The sequence below is a fragment of the Calypte anna genome, chromosome 2, assembly GCF_003957555.1.
Source record: "Calypte anna isolate BGI_N300 chromosome 2, bCalAnn1_v1.p, whole genome shotgun sequence".
Classification (NCBI taxonomy): domain Eukaryota; kingdom Metazoa; phylum Chordata; class Aves; order Apodiformes; family Trochilidae; genus Calypte; species Calypte anna.
The window spans coordinates 139,213,395-139,237,009 of record NC_044245.1 but is presented as its reverse complement, the minus strand read 5'-3'; the positions used below and the strand labels follow the sequence as shown (position 1 = coordinate 139,237,009).

General features: G+C 38.1%; 1 protein-coding gene across 1 annotated transcript; it reads right to left on the bottom strand.

The window, feature by feature from the left end:
• Positions 1-62: 62 nt before the first annotated feature.
• TBC1D31 (TBC1 domain family member 31) lies at positions 63-23,300 on the bottom strand. The gene is made up of 22 exons (XM_030445241.1): positions 23,220-23,300; positions 21,362-21,508; positions 20,673-20,788; positions 18,646-18,824; positions 15,913-16,064; positions 15,331-15,490; positions 14,962-15,162; positions 13,592-13,768; positions 12,679-12,758; positions 12,434-12,580; positions 12,029-12,162; positions 10,925-11,058; positions 10,163-10,342; positions 8,703-8,935; positions 8,011-8,160; positions 6,716-6,851; positions 5,695-5,787; positions 3,831-3,971; positions 2,633-2,827; positions 2,093-2,243; positions 1,074-1,190; positions 63-419 (listed from the first exon to the last, which is right to left on the bottom strand). Exons 1-22 carry the CDS (start codon positions 23,294-23,296, stop codon positions 274-276), a joined length of 3,246 nt encoding a protein of 1,081 aa, XP_030301101.1. The 5' UTR covers positions 23,297-23,300; the 3' UTR covers positions 63-273.
• Positions 23,301-23,615: the final 315 nt, after the last annotated feature.

Sequence of the window (23,615 nt, the reverse complement as noted above, 5' to 3'; positions counted from 1 at the left end):
TTCACCAGAAAAAATAATTACACAAAAACTGCAAGTGTAATAAATTAATGGTAAAAAGTGAGTTTATTTTAGAATTAAAAATAGCATTACAGTTACCAAGAAAATAAAGTGGTTATAAACAACACACATTTCTCTAGCTAGCATTTATTTTTATATAAAGTATTGCCAGACTTTTATAATAAACAATGTATGATCAGTCCTTAATCACACTATAAATATTCAGAATTTCACTTAATAACTTGAAAATATAAGTGAGGTCCACAGCAAACCATCTCAAGGTGTCCACTTTGTAGCTTGGAAACAGGTTGGAGGACGTCTTGCTCGAGCCTGTGAGATGAGTTTCTGTCTGAGCTGCCTGACTTCTGCCATCAGTTCCCGCTCTTGGCATGCCAGCTCTTCTCGTTTTCTGTCTAAAGACACTTGAGTGTTAGAAACTCGAGCTTAATATTACAACTGTTTTACATAAATACCATAAGTGCTTATTGCAAAACTGATACCTCCCGCTGGTTTATTAGTACTGTTGTATGCAAGACAGCCCTAAGATCTGTAAAAGCAAGTAAAATGCCTCCTAAGTTCATTGAGAGTGGTAACTGTTTTGTTACAAAAGGGTTTGGTGCTGATAGGTTCCTGGGGCAGGACCACAGGACATGTTTCCTGTTTCATACACTTCTGTATGCAAGATGCATGCGATTTTAAAATGTGTTTTCACTGGCCATAATGGCTAGGACAGCCCAGAGGAAATTATTACACATTTATTCCTGTCTTTAACTCTCAGTATGATTTTGATGAAGGAATGCTCTTCATCTTCCCAACATCCTCAAATTCATACATAACTATGAAGCCAGAGAAATCCCAGGTAAAATGGGTGTAAACTAGGCTGAGGTTAACATGACTGTTCTCATAATGTGACACACTTCAGGTGCTTTCTACCTGTGCTGGTGGTGAAGACAGCTTTTAGGTGTGGAATAGAATACAACAACAAACTGGTTTACTATCCACTAAACACCAGTGAGGTGTTCCAGTAATGCGTCTGAAATTAAATGTAAGAGAAACTTAGAAACTTAGAAACTTACTGTGTGATGATGATTCTGATGCAAAAAAATCATTCAGATAGATGTTTCCAGACCTTGGCACCTGGTGAAGTTCTACTCCTCTCTCTGTACCTCCAGCCTTTAAGTCATGCAGTCTCTCTGTGGGAAAGGGAGAGAATGATTCTTTGTAAATTAAGTGTTTAAATTTCTAGTGAATTCTAGCTTGAGGTGAACCACTTTTTCTCCAGGAAGCAAAACTGGAACCATCACTCACTCCAACTAATGGCAAGTACAATTTGCTCAGAATGAGAAGTCAATTTTTCTAGTCTATGGATCAAAGCTATTCATCACTGCATTTCATTTTAAGAAATTACATCTCCACATGTGCTGTTCATTCCTATATGAATAATCTTCTGACAAATGGACCACTAAGATCATGTGGAATATGTCTGCTTGTACTTGCAATTTTAGGAGACACTCATTTTAATAATTTGCAGTTGCAAATTGCTCCATTTTAAAAACATTAGGCAAATAAGGGTGAAGTCTGAAAAGTTTGCCCAAAGCTATATTTATCACCTAATCTTAACACAAATCGCCAATGTTGTGAGCACCTTGCAGAGATGGGAGAGTAGAAATACCTGCAAAAACACACAAATGCAGAGCTTGAGAATGATTTACAGGTCAATTCTGAAAGCACATACATGGTCTTTCCTGTGAACACACTTGGCAAAGCCACTTGTTGGCACTGAGTTTGATGTTATTTACATTATTTGACACAGGGCTCCCAAGGGATGCAATTCTAAGGTTGGCTTAAGCTGAACTAATCCAATGCTCTACCAAAAATGTCATCTATATTGCTGCATGTGATAGATACCAATCTGAGATCTCTTTCCAAGTCTGGTCTCATATATTGGTTTCAAGAAAGAATACTGCCAGAAAGTACTTATGTGATAGACTTAACCTCAGCTTTATCCCTAATGTCAGACACTTAATTTGTATTCAGTTGCCAAAGGCTTCATGCCAGCATCCACGCATGATGACTCCTTTATCTAGATGCTCACCAAAATGGTCATCTTCTCTTTGCAGCTTTTCAGACAATTCTAATGCACCATTCATTCTGTCTTCTAAAAACTGCTTCCTGTGCTCACCTGTAGCAGCAGCAGCCTTCTGCTCATCCTCCAGTTGGTCTTTGGTCCGTATAATTTCTTCCCACTGTGAAACAGTGATATTAAATGTGTCCTCAACAGATACGTTGCAAGGAACAAGCAACATGTAAAACCATTTGGATTAGTACAGACTAAATTTCACCTTTAAATCAGAATATATGTTATTAAGATGAATGATTTTTTCTTTTTGAAAATTTTCTCATTCAAACACCAGGGGAAAGGAGTTGGAAAAAATAAAACAAGAGAGAAACTCACAGAATTAGAAACATGCTTTTCTATATTCTCACCAAGTTGCTCTAGTGCTTCCAGAAACTTCCAGTCAAAATGACAAAGGAGATTCATAAACCAGTACTTCTTCAATACCTTTCCATTTTATGCTCCACCATGTTACGGACAAAAGACAGTTGAAATTTGTCCTAGAAATAATGCAGATACCTTTTTTTCTTCTGCTTCTCTCATGGCCTTCAGCAGTTCAGCTTCCTTCACCCTGTTGTCATGCAGGAGCTTGGCTATCTCTTCATAATGCTTCTCACAGTCCCCAGCACTGTGCCTGAGTTTCTGCAATGCTTGCAGCCTCCAGCCAGTGCCAGTGTGTTTCTGCTGCACCTTGGCTAAATTTTCTTCAGCCACCTAAAAAAACATCTTTCTTACCAGAATTCCATTTACTCTATTTCAGAAACAGAGCCTCACATGCAGCTAAGGTCAGAGGAAATGAAGTGTTCTGCAGTATCACTGTTAGATGAACTTGCTGTGAGAATGCAGCTGCAGTGCAACTCCTCCATTCATACAAGGGGCTGTCCCACTTATCAGGGCTTTTTTCTGCTGCTTCTTCATGCTGCTTACAATTTCCCTTACAGAGGGTCTTAATTTTTTTTTCTTTTGGTTGGCTGGTTGTTTTTTTTTTAAATCTTTTGGAAAAAGGCATCAACCCTCATGATAATTTTGGGGATTTTGCTTTCCTAGCATGGATTTAAGAAGATTTACAGGTGCAATTAACATACGATTGATACCTAGATGCCAATACTTCCACCCACATCCATCTGCTTCCAAAAATTAAAGCCTGTTTACAAAAATTCAGACCCATATGTTTATTTCTAGTCAAAATATAAATGCAGATGCCAAGCATATGGGCAGTGGGTTAGCTGCAACTATTTTTCCAACTGTGCAGTTACAAGTTCTGAGCTTGAAAATCTGAATAATTCTGAATGTCAAGATACACACGTTCACTACTGTGATCTAGAAGACAGCTTCTATGGCTGAATTTCCTGCCAAGTACTACCAACTGAAAGTTCCCTTCAGGCTTACTTTTGTTTTATTATGTTAACCACTAAAACATGTTCCTTAACAGGAGCATGACTTATTCTGAAAAGCACTTTTGAGTCTTACATGCCTCCTGAGAAGTAAAGAAAAGTTAGTATTTGTGGCAGGCCCAGGGAATTTCAGCATCATATGCTGTTTGGACACTCCAGTCAGATTTTTTAAAAACCTCAAAACTTTAAACATGCTATCATAACTTATTAATATAGGTATCTAGAAATTAGATTTATTTAGAAAATATTTTCACATTAACCTGAAGTAGTTAACATACAATGTCCACAAAATATGTGTTAGGGTTAGGAACCAATCATCTTACCCTCTGAGATTTCTGTTTTCCTTCTGTATCTTTTTCCATCAGTCTCTGAATATGATGATCTTCCAGATCCATCTTTCTTCTGCAGGCATCCACCTCTTCTTTCATTTCCTTTGTAATTGCCTCTTGATCTTTGATTCGATGCTGCCAAACACACAAATATAAATTATTGTTGCTAAGCTGCTAACCCACATTTGTAACAGTCTCTTTAACATTTATTATATTTCATTAAACTAGTACTTGAATACATCCACCCATCTGATCCCACTGTCATAACCATCAAGATATCATAACTGTCCAAGAAAGTGATAGTCCCTACTGTTTATTCCATGTGGAATTACTCTTAGCCTGAGTCCATCACAGTGGTCTCACAGGTTGATACAGATGTAAATCCATTCCCTGGATTACAGTGAAGCATAAAAGTAGAATTCCAAGTTAAATGAATTAGATCCACCACAAAATATTCTCCACTTTTATGGCACATTTGAGCCAAAACCTCAAAATGTTTCACAAATATAAATGTTTAATGGTACAGGGACTTATAAACACATCTACAGCTTGAATGCAGAGATGATTTGCCCAAGTAAAGTAGAATGAATCAGCAGATCTGAGACAGACTTTGAACGCTCACCACTTCTTCACATTCATCAGTGCACATCTACATAGTTTTCTGGAGAAGACACAACCCCTTCCCAGGCCTGCAGGAATTTATTGAGCTGTATGTCAGCAGGGTACTGAAGCAAAGTTAACATACTCAGCCTCCTAAGCTTGAATGTAGCCCCTCACTGACAGCAGTAAAACTGTTCAGGGCATAAGCAAGGAAAGCCTGGCTACACAGACTCTTGTGGGCAGAGATGTATCCTCAGATAGTTAAATAATTGCTGTATTTCCAACCTAAAGAGGATGATCACTGTAGAATTAGTTCCCTTAAACTGCTGACTTTACAAGTACTGGGAGACAAATGAGCTTAGTCTAGTTTGTGTTATGTAGCCACAATACAGCTGTCTGTGTATTTAATAAATAAATGCTAAAAGAAATTATCCTGGTTATGCTCAGCATGGGTTATGAAAAGTCGGTAGCCGAAAGCTTTAGAAAGTCAAATATTAGCAAACACATGCTTCAAAATAAGGGTTAACTGTCTGGATGTCCACATTCCATAGGCTCTGCAGATATGCATGATGGGCATGTGCAGCTGTGATTCCTTAACTTACTATTTCTAACCAAAAAGGAAATTACTAAAGCCTTCCACTGGCAGCCTTGCATTTCAGTCACTAATTATTTATAATCATTACTAGTAATATTAACTAAAATTCTTTACTACTGAATGTTTCTGAATTATAAATCAGTCTTTTGAGAAAAGAAAATACATATTCCCCACAAATCATCTGTTCCTTTTTTGCTCCATGATGTTGCTGGCAATTGGATGTTTTTTCATTAACCATGTCAATCTGCTATACTATTCCCTCCAGAAAATGTAGATATATCTGGATACCACAGATGAAAAGGTGAGAGTTTCAGGGATCTGGAACATTTTGCTACATACTTGTTTCTTATTTACACATTCCATGCTCCTCTCAGCCAGCTGAGCACACAGCTAAACCCTGCAGCAACCAAACACCTCTGCACTGGAGAAGAATAAAATGAGGAGCACATGGGAATTTTCTCCCAGAAAAGCACCTAACACTGAATTCTACTAATGCTTTCCTCAGCAGAGGGTTTATTCTGAAACAAAAAAGGTATCATAAAGGGAAAAAACCAAAGGCTCTCTTTTATCTCACAAAATCTGGTTGAATGAGCTACAACCGAATCTGTGAAGTGAAAAGGAAGGATCATTAAATAACAATCTGCAGAGTTCCCTAATAATTACCTGTTCAAAAAGCTGTCTTTGTGATTCAAGTTGCATCTGTTGTACTTCTACATCTTGAGCAGCAGCAGCTGTTTCCTGCTCTCTCATGGACACCTTGGGGAGAAGAGAAACAAACACATGAACATACAGGAAAGGAGAAATTCTTCTCCCTTAAAAAACATTATCAAGAAGAATGACCAAAACCCCAAGCCCCACCCTGCTTCTTAATTCTAGTTAAATCTGATGTCACACCATGAACAATGGAAAGCACTGCATATCAAAAGATGGAGAAGCAGCACAGGAATGTTTTTGATTCCAGCCAAGCATATTAGGGGAATGTCAAGTTTGATCCAGTACTAGTGACCTGCCAGGTGCAGTGCAGCACTGAATAAGGAATCTCTGAGCCCAGAAATGCTGCAGAGGACAGTACACAGATAGAGAAGTGTCCACTTTGCACCTGGCAGAACCTAGGCTGAGCTGCAGCTAATGAATCTCTCAGTGCCCTGACTGTGGAAAAAAACACACAACTGCACTGGACTCTCAAGTGTGGTTATGAGACACGAAGAATGGTCCTTCAAAGGCTCAATTTGTGCCCCCCAAGGTTCCAAAGTTTCCATTATTGGCACCTATGTGCCATGGTGCTCAAGCCAGTCACAGAAGCAGAGCCACGCCTGGCCAGAGGCTGCTGCAGAGACTCTATCAATAGCAGAGTTAATCTGCAATCTGGACATAAAACCCACAGACAGCTGAGAATTAACTAGTTCTTTAAGGAATTAATTATATTTTTCACCACTGCCAATATACAGATGAATCTGGCTTTTCTCAGGAATTTTTTCAGCTAAAGCAAGACAGTGCAACACAGTAAATGCCAAATAAAACTGTTAAATTAAGCATTTACCACTTGAAACAGTCCATCTCATGCTAAATACACCTCTAGGCATTGTGAGGCATAAACCTCACAAATCCCAGTATATCAACTTCTTTCCTTATATACTTTCACAAACAAACCTTCGAGAAAATAATTGTTTGAGCAATACTCAGCCTTTCTTGCAATTTCATCATCCCGACGTTTCAGTTCTGATTGATGCTGATCTTGCTGGTGTTTCAGAAAATGCCTTCTTGAAGCATCCAGAAATTGTAATTCCTTTACTCTAAGTTCTCTTTTCACAGCAGCAAGTCTTCAAAGCCAAAACAAACAGAAATAATGTAATTTGTGTATATGAAAAGGCAGTACCAACGAGCACATACTTGCACTGTAGTTATCCACGTACCAGCTACTATGAGCTAATCTCTTAACTTACACACCTTAGAGAGTTCTTTTCATTACTTTAAAATGTCCAGTTTTCATTTACAAGACAAAATTAAATTCATAGACACACAGCCAACCTCAAAGGGTAACGTCCCCATTTATGCTTATGAAATGGTGTGCCCTGTTTCCGTCCTACTTTATTAAGCCCCAGTTTACCACTGCAATGATCCAGAAGAGGAAACTATTCCTTAGAATAACTACTGGTGTCCTGGCATCTCTTTCTGCACAAAGTTAGTACTATGTTTATTTAGAAAATACCAAACTCTCTCAAGGAACAAAGTCACAAACTCAAGAATTACCTTGCAAAGCCCATTGCCCTCTTTTAGAAAAACCTGCAAACTTAACTTTGTAGGTTACAGGGGTTTAGGAGAAGTTTCTGTGGACACAGTGCTTAGCTACATTGCTTAGTAGTGTACTTGGTAGAATTAGTTTAATGGTTGGACTTGATTATCTTAAGGGTCTTTTCCAATCTAAATGATTCTGTGACTACTTGTAGTTGATCTTAAAAACTATGGAGATGCTGAAATTCTCTTGAACTTTTACAGATGCAAAATGGACAAACCAACAGTTCAGCTTCAGTACTATCACAGCTCTTTGCTCAGCTTTTGATACAGAAAGCAGTCTATTTTTTTTCTAAATCCACTAAAAATACAAGAAAATGTAGATGCAGCACTGATACTATAAGTAACCCATATTTGCAGAGTGAGTCTGCCCACAGTGCAAGTCTGAAGTCACAAAGTGCAAACATGCAGAAATTGACAGCTTAATAGCATTCACAGTCTGAAGAAACCAGACAAAAGGCTGAGAGCTGAGACAAAAATATGAAATGACTGGGCCTCTAATTTGCTGTATTCCCTCGGGCAAGGAAGGCAGAAATACAACCCAGATAGCTTCACTCCCACCAGACCGCACTGTTATCCCACATTACAACTGATAAAAAATAGTGCTGATTTCTCCTTCACTTGTGGGTAAAATTATAATAGCAGGATGTAGCAGTCAGGCCCCTAATTCTTCTCATATTGTAATACCTCTTCCTCTGTTCTGCCAGCTTTTCTTCTTCCAGCAGCATTTTTCGCCTCTGCTCTTCAGCTTCTCTAAGTAACTCCTGCTTTCGATTCCAAGTTTCATCTTCTGCTTTCTGTTCCTGTGCTTTAGCTTCTAATTCATGTGCTAAATGTCTTAATAGAAGGAGATGGCATGTTAATAATTGAAGCCAAGTATCAAGAAATGAATTGATTACTCATAAATTGATGACTGTACTAGCAAAGAACTGCTGAAATGAGATGTCATATAAGAGTATGGTATCCCCTTTACGTGCTGATAAAGTATATTGTCTTCCACACATTCATAACAAAAAAGTTTCTAAAGTTGCTGTGGCATCATGGTACCCACTGTTTTTAGTAGCAAGCTAAGAAAGAACTCCAGTCCAACTCCTTGGATACCACAAGGTCAGTGGAGATTTAGGCTCCAGTTTACAAGCTTTCATATTTAAAGACTTGAGGCCAAATATTTTCTGCAAACTAACAAACATGTATTTTTAAGACTGCCAATTTAACTTAAAAAGGTGTCAATCTGAATAATTTATCTTTTAGCAGCTATTTAAAGTAATCTCCCTAATTCTCTTAATTAACTCTTCTCAAGCATACAGTTCACAGTACAAAAAGCCAACTGTTTCCTGTCCCTCCCAGTCTGACACAATCTTCAACTTTCCCATTTATACCTCTCTCGTAAGTATTCAATTTCATCCTGTCTGATCCTTTCCACTTCTTGAGTTTGATAATCTGCAATGAACTTGGGATACTTATTAAATACAGGGTACTGTCCTTTCGTCAGTGGTATGAAGTCATTAAGCATCTGCTGTGGATGGATATCCAGTGGTGTAGTCTCCATCAGATGGTAAGCTTCCTTAATCACAGCATTGATGTCCAGGTTGTTACGATGGTGAAAGAAATACTGTAAAAGACATGATTCCATTTACCTTCTACAAAAGATTAAGCAATTTTTAATAAACCTATTTGGGAATAATTAGGTAAATTAGCAAGATCTATATTATAGACTCAGAATCACAGAATCACTTCAGCTGGAAAAGACCTTTGAGTTCATTGAGTCCAACCATTAACCTAACTCTACCAAGTTCAGTGCTAAACCATGTTCCTAAGCACCACATCTGCATGTCTTTTAAACAGCTCTAGAAATGGGATTTCAACAGCCTTCTTGGGCCACCTGTTCCAGTTGTTTCATAACCCTTTCAGTGAAGAAGTGTCTTTTAATATCTAATCTGAACCTCCTCTGGCCCAAAAGTTGGTTTTAAAAGGGATTATTAAATTAGCTCTATAAATTAATAAAATATCACCAGCTCTAATGAACTTGACCCAAACCTCTTGAAGTTGTGAAAGTATGCTCTGGTTCTCTTCCTTCTCTTCAAAGGGAGTTGTGTAAGGGGCTCTGGAGAGCTAGGTGTGAATACAGTGTCCAACTGCCTGTAGATACACTCCTACCACTGGCTAAATCTCCCTTTACTACTGCAGTTATAACATGGAGCTTGGAAGTTCTGCTGAAGGACTGTTCTTCCTGTCAAAGATCTTATTAACCAAGAAAATCTTTAAATTTGTCATTATTAATGTAGCACTAATGCTGTCTGTCTGATGTCTGTCAAGCTGACAGCTCACAAGCACATTTTCAAGGTGGATCACTTTGTTTGCCTACAGAGATGTTTTCATAGGAAAAAACTTCCTCGACTCATGGAAAGCTAAACAGTAGGAAACATTTTAATTTCACTTCAGAAAACATCAAATAATACTGCCTAATTTTGCAGATCTGAACACAAAAACACACAGAATAACTGTCTTGTCTCCACAGACAGAAGTCCACACTAGATCCCCAACAAAGAGGCAGAATTATTTTGTGGTTGATAAACTATTGACAAAGACAGCTTTTAGTGGCACTATAAGGCTCATGAAAGCTTTTACACATCTCATTGCATGAAGCTGTAGGAAAATGATCAATATTTTACTAATTTATTGTATATTTGCCAGCTGCTAGATGACATTCAGAAACACATAATGATTTCTTAGTGTGGAAATGAAATATCTGCTCCTAACCTCTGTAACAACCGATCCAACGTTTTACATCTCTCTCTATGTACACTGTCATGTAAGACTCAAATATGAAGATGTTTACCTCAAAATCTGCTCTTTGATTACAGTGAAGCAATGGAACTCTGGAACAAATTATATAGGCAACAACAATCATTAGAAGGTAGGAAGGATGGTTGGAGAAGATATTGTCAAAGACTTTCAGCCATTCTTCTCTTGTTAGAACTTCAGAGAACAGTGTTTCTAAGAGAGGCCACGCATATACCTACATCATTTGGGGAAATTGGTTAAACAGCCCATTAGTACAATTTTAGCAATCCTTTTAAAGAAATAATATGAAGCTTTCTTGCCTTATTCCACAGATTTATTTATGAAAGAAACAGGAACTAAGCCAGAATATTTACAGGTAAGTTTTACCATCCACAATAAACTTAAAAAAATAATATGAGGTAATTAAAAATAAACATCTTATTTCACTGGATGTCTAAATCTTCTGTTTAGATTTATGAAGCTAAAATAGTTCCTAATTATAAAGATTACAAAACATTCATTACACCTGTGTCCACTTAGAAAAAACACAAAAGAAGTACATTAATAATTTGATGAGTAGATCTTCAAGCAACATGGACTTGCAAAGGACCTCTAAGAAGTAGAGTGGCATGTGAAATTCATGATCATGGAAAAAGGAAGGCTGTGGGAAAGCAATGATATACTCTTTACACTCCCATATAATTCACTTTCATTTAATAAAAACTCCCTTAAAGAAGAATTATTTCAAAATAAAAGACTTGTGCACTACCATTCACTGCTATGACATTTCATATAATGGAGTTGCTTAGAATATTACCTGTGAAGTCACACTGTATTTTAATAAATGGTGAAGTAGTTCTTTGTCATGATGTGCCAAAACATTTTCCATCATACTAAGGACAGTAACTGGAGGATTGGGAAAGTACTCAAACCAGTGCTGACAAAAATTAACTGAAAGAAAAAAAAAGCCCAATGCAATTCAGTGTAGTCCAGAGTGATGGACTCTTGAGCTTAAGGTTTGGTTATAAAGGCTATGAATTTAAAAAGCAGTTTTAGGTAGCAAAACCTATTTAAGATATGCCCTCTTTCACAGCATTTATTCCTAAACCATTCCCAGAGTACACTGCTCCTCCAGCTGCACTGGTATGAGTGTTTGTGTCAGCAGACTGAAAACTAAACTGGAGAACTAATCTGACTCAAAATTAAAATGAAAAAAAGTCTGAGTACTGTGGGACTAAGTGGTTGGAGGCAGATGGGAATACTTAAACTGGTATTTCTGTCCCATAAAACCAGAGCCTGCATCAAGTCATTTTTATCATACTAATAATAATTTCAGTAAACTTGGATAGTTATTCATTAACAGCATGTGTCTGCAAAGTGGGCATGTATGCTTGGCAGCACATATCTTCTGTAGACTTAGCAGCAGCTGCAACAAGTAATTGAAGTGTAAAGCACTTTAATTTAGAATGTTTCTTCAGAAGACAGCCAGAGCCAGCTTTCAGCCACATGTCTAATTTTGAATTGCCACATGCTTAGGGCAACTGAACGCAGTGAAACCTTAAAAGCAATCATTCCCTTTTGACTGGCAGTGGGTGAGGGTATTGAGTACGACTACTTTTTCCACCTCTCAGAGATTTTAGTTGTTATGATTATGCTAGATACATTTAGTTTTGTTGATCAGACTTCACAAATACTGTTATACTGCTAACTTTTTGCTAGAAACAAGGAAGTCTAATATATTGTTTTATTTACAGGCAGGGTTTGGTTTTAAGCATGCAGTTGTTACATCTTAATCTCTCAGAACACCTTCAGATGAGAGCTGGGTCACCTCTGAGGAAAGAGCTTATTCATTTAATCAGGAAAATCTCTTTTGCATGGGAAAGCTTAAATATATTGCAGCACATTTTAAATCATTGCTTACCTACTACTGTTGCAACAACTTCAAAGCAAACCAGTTGGTTGTTCTGGAATAATTTTACAAATGGAAATGCTAGCAAAGGAATATAAGGTGTCTCGGCAAAGATATCAGACCAGTGAGCTAGAGCTGATAAGGTCCTAACACAAAGGCAAAAAAAAGGTTTAGAGAACATTGATCCAAACCAAATGAAAAATAATAAAATATGCATTTTAGAACCACAACATAGAAAGATTATGAACTTCAAAAGAGATGCATGATTCTAAAAATGACCAAACAAAATTGCATAAGGGCACTGCTATTTAATTTTAGTATTTTCCTTAAAGCTGATTTCAGCTATTGGAAACATTCCAGATCACTACATGAAATAAAAATCTGTAATATTTAAATAAACATAAATATATATTTTACCTCTGTAAGACTCTCAGCAGTTTCCTACTTTTGATGGGATACTCATTTTGAATATTCACAAATGCACTGTGGATACCCTTATCTATTAGGCTACTGAAAGCCAAATGGTTTTCAGGAAGTTGTAATAAGGAACGCCACACAAACATCCTGCAATTAAAACACAGACTTAGTTGGGCAGCTTCTCTTTCATGGCCCAATGAAAACAATTTTATTTTGTGCAAGCAGGAACATACACACAAACACACCTGTATTTTGCTGGATATTCTCCAAATCCTTTCAGTAAGGCCTGCAGACGTTTCTTGTTTAATCCACCAGGCAATTCGTTCTACAAAATAGGGGATCAACAATAAATGTAAGCATTTCTCTTTCATAATCTCTGTCCTCACACTCCAGTTGATTAATAGTAGCAAGATGCTTGTTACCAACATAATATTTAAATAAATAAATACTGTGTACATTAATAAATAATCTGTTACATAATCCTAAGTATTTCAACAACAAAAAAAATAATTCAATCACTTATCTACTGAACTTAAAAAACAGCTGCCATGGATTTCAGCCAGAAGCAAATCAGACCCTGACTGACTGAACTATATAGAATTAAATGTTGGATATAGCCAAACCACAGAGAATATTGACATATCAAATAGGTAGTACCGTGATGGATGTTACAGGAGGATAGATATGTGGGTATATATGTATGTATGTATTTGAGAATATATATATATAACAGTAGCAAAATAAAAACAGAGAGAAGATGGCACAGTGATGACAGCAGGAAAATAAATGTAACAGTGATGCATTTTCTAAGTAATTAGTAAACAAATGTCTCATAGGCAGACATCTTAGAGGTGCCAATTTGATAAAAGGGAAGCAGATCAGATACAGCAAATACTCAAATGTGTCACAGGTTGCTTGAACAAATACAGAGGTACCCTAAGATCACTGGAGGCAGCTCTGGCTGTGTCACCTAATACTGGAATAAGGGCTAAACAGAAAGAGGAAATGGTATTAAAACTCTCTCAATCCCCTCTCCACTCAAACATCCAAGTGAATCTGTGCCTCAACTCATTCCTTAAAGTAAGTGTTTATGTATTTTTTGCAATGAAATTCAAATGCTGCAGACTGGAGAAGAAAACATTTGCAACTTTTTCCTACCTTTTTATTTTCAAGTGGTGCATTCACTTGCAGTTTCATCAATCTGGTTTCAATTTTGCCACCTTTAGATTTCCCAGGCCGCTCTGACCTTCCTGAGGTCACTCTCATTGTCAGTTTATTTGCCTCTGATGTGCACTTGGACTCATCTTCTATAACTTTGAAAATGGGTGGTGCAGGCTAATATTAAGTGAAAACATCTTGGTTAGCATCTTGTAAGACAGATTAAATGACACTATAATTTGATGTTTATTTTATATTCCATACTTTTGAGCTTGGTTGATACAGCAAGAAGAATAGAGACACATTCCTACTATAAATAAATATATATGGATGGTATACTCCTAAAGAAGTATGCCAGTGAATAAAACTGGTGCAATTAACTAGAAAGATTGTGAGATGGTTTATGTAGCTTCCAAACCAACTACACATGATGTAATTTCCATGTTTAGCAAACATGAAAATATAACTGTTACTGCATAAACACGTACCATGTACTGTTTGGGTTGTTTACTTCAGCGTGTTTCTCACAGTCACTGAAATATTTTGCATTTCTATAGCAGCAGTTAAAAAGAATACAAAAGACCTTTAAAAACTTCAATTAGTCTTCACTGTCAGGGAGGTATTAATTCCATGTTGGAGAGTGGGAAATCAAAAAACAAAGTTGATATCTCAGTTCATGTCAAGCCAGCAGCAAAAGTGCAAATGGAATGATGTGTGACATCCTTACACATCCTTCCTCAGCCTCAACTCCATCATTATCCAAAGCTGGTTACTGTTTACTTCAAAGACATGGTGATTAAATATATATGGAATTCTGGATTTAGAAACCAGACTCTCATTAATATATTACTTTAATAAAATAAGAAGTGGTATTTAGAATGTTTGTTATTTAGGAAGGATTAGAAGTATGATTGTGCCATAATGATGAATGCTGGTATTCAATAACACAGTAAGAAGAACAAAATCACAGGAACAAAAACACCATTCATGCCCGCAGTTAAGACAGCATCAGCTGCAAAACATTTCCTATAGGAAACAGAAGCAGCACAATTATGCTGTTTCCAGCTCTCCCAAAACATCATTACAAAGATAAATTGGTCCTTACAAACTGTGGTAGGAAGAAATACCACTTCCCTCTACTTCCAGCACCAGAAACACAGTCACACATATACTTAAAAAACATCGTACTACCTGACAGGCTAGAATAACTATGAAAGGAACTCTACAAATCATTTAAGTCTTTATTTTTATTGTTAAATATGGCACTTCAACACGTCTGCAAACTACTGTTAATACGGAAGTTATGAAGACAAGTAGCAATTTTAATGGGTGGCATTTACTGCTGTTTTAAGACATGCAAAACACTGTACCTTATTTCCTTCTTCAGTCAAAGCTTGGACACTGTATAAATTAAGGCTACCATTTTCCATCACTGCTGCAATATACCGTCCATTGGGGCTAATTGCTGCTGTACTAATTCCCTCTTCATCACTCCCAGTCTCAAAAATAAGCTTGCATGTTTCTATATTGATAAATCTCATAATATTATCTTGACTTAACACTCCAAGGATCTGTAAGTTAAACGGATTAATCAATGAATATCATCAGTGTAAAACCAATAGGAATATCCAATTAAGCAATGATGTTCCATATCCCCAGCATCTCCCAAAAGCTCTTGAAGTACCTGTGTTGAATAAACTAAACACATACTCCAGTCTTAAGCTTGTAAAAAAACTGACCTGATTAGAGCCCCCATCAAAACTGTCTGGGAGGAATTCCAGGTGGCGGACAGCTCGTACTTTTGCAGGCATCTGGATTATTCGTATCAACTGCTTTGATTCCAAACACCATAAGTGAAGATGATTTGATTTTCCACCAGCTACAAAAATCCGGCCATCTCTGGATCACAGATGAGGCAAAGTTTCTATCAGAATACTACAACTGAAGTTAGTATTAGCTAAAAAGAAAGAAATCATACATTTCCTTCTATGCCCCCAAACCACTTTTGAATCTGTCATTATTCCTGTTGCACTCTCCTGAAAGAATAAAACAGCTCCTAGATAATATAATTTGCTTTAGTAAAGGACAGTTTAACCTTACTTTTTGTGATCATTAAAAATAAACTTACTTTATTTCAACTGCTATGGGTCTGTAATAATTGATCCCAAATAAAAGTATCAGTCACAGCAGAGCTCAAAAGTTTATCATAGTATTTAGCTCAATACTTTAAAAAAATATCAGGAAAACATAAGGAAAGAAAACGTGGTTTAAAACTAAAATTTTTGTAGTTTGTCTTTAGGATGTTTAAAGTATCAATTTACCTGGTAACTGCAAAGACCTTATACAGTAACACGGAGCCTTCTACAGGAGTAGGCAGGCGATATTTACAGTGAAGAGTATCAAATTCCCAGGCAAAAACAGAATTATCCTTGAAACAGCTGAGGATGGTGTTACTCAGTGGCAGAAAGAAAACCTGGAAGAATATGACAAAAAAAAAAAAAAAAAAAAAAAAAAGGAGTATGTTGTCAAGGAAGTACCCTTAAAATTGGACCAAAGTGCATGGCTGAATGAAACACAGCAAGAAACCACAGCATGGCCACTGCTGTAACTGGGACCCCAAAGGCAGCAGGACCCTGTTCCCTTCCACAGCCTGGGCAGACCTCCTCCCCCCTGCAGAAACTGTACCTTTGCTAAGCCAGTGTAACTCACCCACATGACACACATCTTTATCTGTGTTATTTTTATGGGTGCTAAACCATCTCCTGGAGGTTTCTGATGCCTGCCAGGGAGTATGCAATACAAACGGTGAGAACGTGAACCCAGTAGCAGGAGGGGATGGGAAACATGACCCAGAACTGCTCACTCTGCAACTGCACACTGCATCTTGTAAGAACTATCTTCAGCATTCAAACAGTGCCAAGAGCCTGCAGATGCACTCTATGAAGCATTCATCTTTAAATTCCTCAGTTTTAGGTATTACTATTAAAAGTAAAAAATATTGCAGAAAGCTTAGTGGTGTATTGTCCAATTAGGAAATGCAGATTTTATGGTGAGGATGAATTAAGACAAAAACAATTTTAAAAAATTATTATATATTAAAATTATATGTATATTTATATATAAAATTATACATTACATTTTATATAAGTAATATAAAAATACTATATAAATTCTACAAATTAAAAAATATTATGTATTCTTATTTATTTAAAATTTTAAAAACTGTATTAAAATTATATATTTAAAATTTGAACATGTTATTCCAAACATGTTCATGGTTTCCTTTCATTAAGAAAAAATGTCATTATTTAAATTTTTTTATGTAATAAGACACATTCCTGCTTAATAACAAATTACCAGTTTAGATCAGAAGTTCTATTTTGGCAGCAGCACGTGAAGTTTCAGCAACTCCCCTGTACCTACAACTTTGAAAATTAAACTGAAATTGTCTTGTGGTATCTGAATGCTGAGGGACTACATGAAGGACTCACTGGCTGAGATTTACACTTAGTGCTACAAAGCCCAGGGTTTTGCTCTGAATTGTCTCTTGAGGCCTTGAAAATCTGCAACACATAAATTGGGATCCCACCACAGAGCTTGGTGTGACGCTACTGTGATGGCTCAGAAAGCATCAAACCAGCTTTGGCTAACGAGTCAGGGCTGCAGTCTAATAATAAATTTGATCTTTAATAAAGCACTTATATCTATGTCTTAAATTTTGGCATGGGATTAAGTAATGAAATCCAGATAAATTGGATTATTTGCATAATGCCCTATCAGAAAAGGTAGACCCAAACCAAAAAGTGCAGGATCTTGATTCCCTAACAGTTATTTACTCAATCAACCATTGCAATTATTTTTGGATTTAAAGGTTATTTCCATTATGCAACACACTGATCCTACCAAATTCTGAGTCATTTACCAATAACAACCCCCTACACACAGCCTACAAAAAGAAACAGTAAAAAAATCTTGTCCACTAATGAAATGCAGCCCTCTTTGAACAGAAAACATGACAATTACTTTAGCAACATGCATTACACAACAGTTTTAATAAAACAAACAAACAAAAATTTATGCAGGACCTTCCACAGTAATTGCTAGGTGACTATTTCAGGCTGACAAAATTTCTGCCTGACCTAGAACATGGCGAAGGCACTCAAATGAATAGCCTTGTTCTCTGCAAAATCAGCATGGCTTTTTAGTGACCAGTTTGATGAGAACTTTGGTTTGAAGTGGTGTCTGAAAGACTATTCACTGCAGGGCAGCACGTGTGTAAGCAGTGCTCAGGCACTGTGTCACTATTTTCTGTAGTACTTATGTCAAAGTTTGACATCTGGTGGCCAGTTCAATGTTGCCTAACACTAAGGAAGACCTATTTAAATCACTCCCTGACACAAACACATCATCCTTCTCATCCCCTCTGTTGTTCCAATACAAGTGTCTGTGCAGCAAACTGAACAAAAGGAATAACTAGGCTGAAAACCAGCAATTAATTTTTGCTGAGCTACTTATCAGCTTTGTTTGTTCCCACATCCAGTGCCCAGAGCACATGGAAAGAAGAACAGCTTTGGGAGAAGTGGCTGAATAGGGAAGATGGTGGTAAATGTTTGAAGTTACCATTATGACACCAAAACTGTTCTTTTAGCAACATCCTTAAATCAGAGTATCATCCTTAAATCAGGGTATCAGAGTATCATCCTTAAATCAGATGATGGAATCAATCTCTGGAGGTCCTTTGAGCCCACCCCTAGGTCAAAGCAGGGTCAATCTAGAAGATGGTTCCAACTGCCAGGTTCAACTGGGTTAGTCAAGGTCATATCCAACCAAGTTTGAGGATCTTCATATAAATTTCCCTCAAAAGTTCCCAGCAGATCTTTGCAACTACTGCATGATTATTCCAGAGGTCTGGGTGATGTGATAGGATGACAGTTAAGTAGATATGTCCAAAGAACACAAAAAAGACTGGGCTGTGTTCTCAAGCACTGTGATTCTGCAGTGCAATTTCTGCTGAAGTATGCTTGTTCACTCCTTAGCAATTGCTCTCTACTCACCTTCTGTATGCCCACAGACTGATGAACATTCAGCTTTCTTTTTCTTTGAAAGGTGTCCAAGTCCCACAGCTGAGCTGTATCAGTGGATGTAGTGATGGCATACCTGCCTGAGCCATGGACAGAGATGGAAGACACTGAAGAATCGTGTCCCCTCATCCAGCTAACTAGCTCCTTGGTTTCTACAAGAGTTGATGAAAAAAATGAAAAGGATATGAGAGCCATTCAAAGTGAAGCAATTACTATTTTACTCTATGTTGCCAACACTATGCTGGGAAAGAGACTTTTAAGCACGTCTAGTACACGGCCATTTAACATCACAACTCAGCTAACAGGAAACAAAGGTATCAGTCTTCATGTAGTTATTATACCTTAGAGAAGCATAACCATTTCCTCACCTCCAAGTAACAGATTTCATAACTTATTCTCAACTTCTGCACAGAAAGACAACTTGCACAGGCTTGTTTAATTTAGTCTGAGAATCAATCTTAAAAAGTCATGAATACAGTGATCAGGTGAGCTCAGCACGCCCTACTGTAGGCAGATTATCTGATGTGAACATCTGCAGGAATTTCTAGAAGTTGAGATTGAATGTTCTGGCAAGAACTCTCCACTTGTTTTGACTTGTGGACAGTCTGTATGAATGATTACACAGCTATTTACAGGTGCAAGGAAGAAAGGTTTAATGACAACAGGCTATGACTACAGGAAGGCACAGTCAGAAAGCAACACCTCATTAATTCTTTTAAGAGTCCAAAACATTTTTATGCTGTGTACTGCATACTAGGGAAATGGCTCCTCTGACTATGTTGCCTCCCACTGGTGACTGCGTGACCACTAATCTTCCCTCAGCAACCAAACTCTATTTGTGGCAATTACACTACTTACTCTGGGCAGCTTGCCTGGTGGTTCCAGCTGACCTGCTGCTGTGGCAAGAGATGGGAAATGGATATAAAGCAGCTCATAAAGCCCAACAGTGAAACCTTCTGCAGGGCTTACAAAAAACTGAGTGCTTAAAGCCACTGTCACCTGGGAGGATGACTTGGGATTAGAGCTGCTAAAGCAGGGGATGGAGCCCAACAACTAAATATTATCTAATGCACTGTAAGGATAGTTCACCCAATACTGACTTCTGCAAAGAGCATTTATATTTTAAAGCACTCTGCAGTATAACTTGGTAACTGGATTCAGCACCATGTAAACATGCAGGACACTGTGGAATAATTATGAAGATTTCTCTAAGTGCATCCAAAATCTAAGTTTGGACTTATTGTGGTTGAAAGGAGGAAAAAAAGCACAGAGGATGGGCTTAGCTATTTCTTTCTCCATTCCTTCATTCCTATGGCTGTTTAAAGATTTAAACCCAGATTATATGAGACACTGTAACTGCATTTTTTTGTAGGTTAAGATGAATTTATTAAGAATTACTTGCCACTGCCTTTCACTATTTTAACTTCTAATCAAGAGACACGCAACCAGTCTGTGAAGTTACATTAGATATCATGTTTGAACAAGGACACAGATATATCCGAATACTCAAAAAGTACTGTCAGTTGTTTTACTGAATATTGTCACTTTGTTAAAATGTTACTGTAAATACAGTTAATAATTGGTTCAGTTGCATCCCAACAATTTATTTGTTTGATTTTACATCTACCACCTTCTTCAAAGCAAGTATATACATTATTACTTTTAAAAAGGTAACATGCATAATTGCAACCCTGTGCTAGACTTAGTTAGCCAGACACTGTGAGAAACAGTGAGACACTGTGACAGTGAGAAAAAGAAAATAACAAAGAAAAGAGTCCCTTTACTCACAGGACTATAACACATGGGCTCAAACTTTTTTTTTTTTTTTTGGAAGAACAGATGATAATAAATACATAATAAGATTTTATAGTAAGATAATATTTGAGATCAAGACTACAATTATACAGATTATATAGTAATAAAATTGCTAAGCAATGGTATATAGTACTATTATAATGAACATATAAAATTATATGGTAAGCATTTACATTTTTCCTTACCTGTATCAAAGCACTTGATGGAATAATCTGCCAGAGCCACCAGGAATTCTGTCTTTCTGCGAAGATTAAATGCCAAGGCAGTGGAAGCTTGCATTGTTCGCTGAACAAGGTTGAACCTATTTAAAAATATATTTTCTCATTGTGTCATGAAACTCTGGTTCATGATGTCACATGAGGCAACAACTTAGGCAGTTTCAATGAATTTTACTGAGAGCAAAAAAAAAACCACACATGGAAGCAAAGAAATCAAAGCTACTTATGATAAATATAAAAATATTGAAACTCAATAAGATTGAAAAAGACTGTAAGATTGAAAAGACTGATTAATTCTACAAATGACAATAGTAGGTCTAATTTATTGTTATTCAAGACTCACATTATTAACGGATTGAAACTGTTCAAACAATGACTTCTTGTGTTAGTATTTAATCACTTGAGTTCTACGAAACTCCTGTTTGCTCAGTTCAGAGTTACAAACTACTGATCTTCTCAAGCAGCTAAAGTAATAAAATAATATTTACAGAGCCTAAAGGGGCTTGCTGTTTCAGTTCTGAGAAAACCACTATCTATTTCCACATCCATGGAAAACTGAGGGTGAAAACCAGACCAGTGGCATACTGTGTAGGCAAGTGCCTCTAACTGTTATACAGGTCAAGACAATTAAAATGTGTTGATGGAAATACCCTTACCTGTTGCCATTCAAGTAAAAAACATATATATTCCCTTGGTGGTCTCCAGCAAGTAGAGAATCTCCAGTACTGTCAAAAGCCACATTCAGAAAATGTATTGTCTTTGAGTGGTATCCTTTGACGCTATGAATTATGTTTACTATAACTCTGAGAAAAAAGCAACCAGAACAACCACACTTAGAACTGTTTTATTATCACACATTTCCTCCAAGACCCAGGGCTAACATGTTCCTAGCTTACGGTTTTGCAATTCTCATCATTCATAGTATTCTATGAAAAATCTGTATTTTTGATATAAAAATTATACTAAGCAAAATAAGACATTAAGTATGTTGGAAGGAAGTTAGGAGACACGTAAAGCAGATGGGGGAAATCCAACATTAATGATCCTTTCACTTGGCTCATTGTTACTTGATTTTTAATTACATTATTAACAAATAAGATTAATGTGTATGCTGATGTATCATCTGCCAATGTATCTGAATGCCCAGTTTGGCACTCAGCAAGGAACCTGGCTCTTCATTATTACCATAAAGAAAACTGAGAAGCCATGAATCACTCTAAGAAACCAGACAGATTAGACCAGGGTAGGGGGAGAGCCAGTTTTAATACCAGAGTCTTTCCAGAGTCTTCAAAAAACACGAAGCAAGCCATTTCAATATTTATTCATTTGAGATATTATGAAACAAAAGTTACTGCTTTTTAGCATTCTATCCTTGTACCATGCTTTTAGTATAAAATAAAATGTATTCAGAACCAAAGCCCATGTGCAGAATAGGTCACAAGAAGGCTTTTCCAGGAAGTGAGACATTAAGGTTTGGGAGATCTGCTACTACACCTGGATTTCTCAGAAAACACTGGTCCTACCAGTTATTTTATATCATCAGTTGGATGTAAATTTAGAGTCTAAAATTGTACAGGATATTGCCAGGATGATTAAATGCTACAGGGCACATGCAGAGGACTGTGACCATGGCAATATAAGCTGCTGATAGCTATCTCAGGCACCAGCTGCCAAGAGAGCAGAATCAGCAACCCAGAACTGCATTCAACTGTTGGCACATGTGCAAAGTGTGAGTATCAGAAGGGCCATGCAGCCACGGTACAAATTAGAGACAAAACTGATTTTATCTCATCCTGCTAAGCCTATTCTTTTCTGTAATAAAAGTGCTATAAAAATGAGATTAAAGAGATATCGTTAGGGTCATAAAAGAAACAAGGCATGACTTGCCTTGTTCTAAAAATACCCTAAAATGTTGGTACCTATCAGTATAGTTACAGCACCTCCCAGGACTTCTTCAACACTGCTCTCTAAAGTTACTTTCCCACTTTTCTAACCCAGAGAACAGTGAGAGGAGTGCCCGGGGCTGCGTCCAGATTCCCCACACGCTACACAGGGATTCCAAAGGGACAGTCATTCACACTGCTGCTCTTCAGTCAGGAAAACCAGAGAAGATTTTCCTGGTATTTAACAGTTTCATTAAAATCTGTTGGGATTTTGCCTGGGGTATTTCGCTCAGTACAATTAAATAACAAAAATAAATCAGAAGAGTTGCACAGGGCCTTCGGCCAGTCAGCTCCTCAGCATCTCTGAGCACGGGAGTTCCACAGCCTCCCCGAGGTCCTGCTCCACCTTCAGCGGGCAGGTTTTGCCCCGCTATCTAACCGGGCATCCCCGGGCTGTAGCGGCTGAACTCCCGCTGGTCCTGCCCCTTTCTGTCCCCTCCCCTCGCCTTGCCCGCTCCTTTTGCCTCTCCTCCACAGCGCAGCGCTGGGCACAGCCCGGCACTCAGCCCTGCCTGCGAGCTGAAGCAGCAGCGCTGCGCGGAGCCGCCCCTGCCCCGCCGCCCCCGGTTACCCCCGCCGCGCCCCCGGTCCGGGCCTGCGGTGCCAGATGGCTCCTTGCTGACGGCCGCTCAGGTCGCAGCGCTCCATCCCCGCTCTGCCGCCGCTCCCGCGCTCGCCGCCTCCCCTCAGGGCTCCTCCAACGGCCGCCGCGGCGAGGGGGAGCCCGCACACATGGTGCAGTCCCGCTGCTGCTCCGCCAAGGGACGGCAGTGGGAGGGAAGAGGCAGTTCCCCCCCCCTAGATATCGGCCTGCTCGGGAATGGAACTGCCCGGGGCGGCAGCCCCAGTGCCTGCCGGGAGTTGTGGTTTTATTGAGGGGGCCACGCGAACGGCCCGGCCAGAACAGGGGAGTGGGGCGCGGTCAGTGGGGGGTAATAAAGTGATGGCCACGTCTTATAAAAAAAAA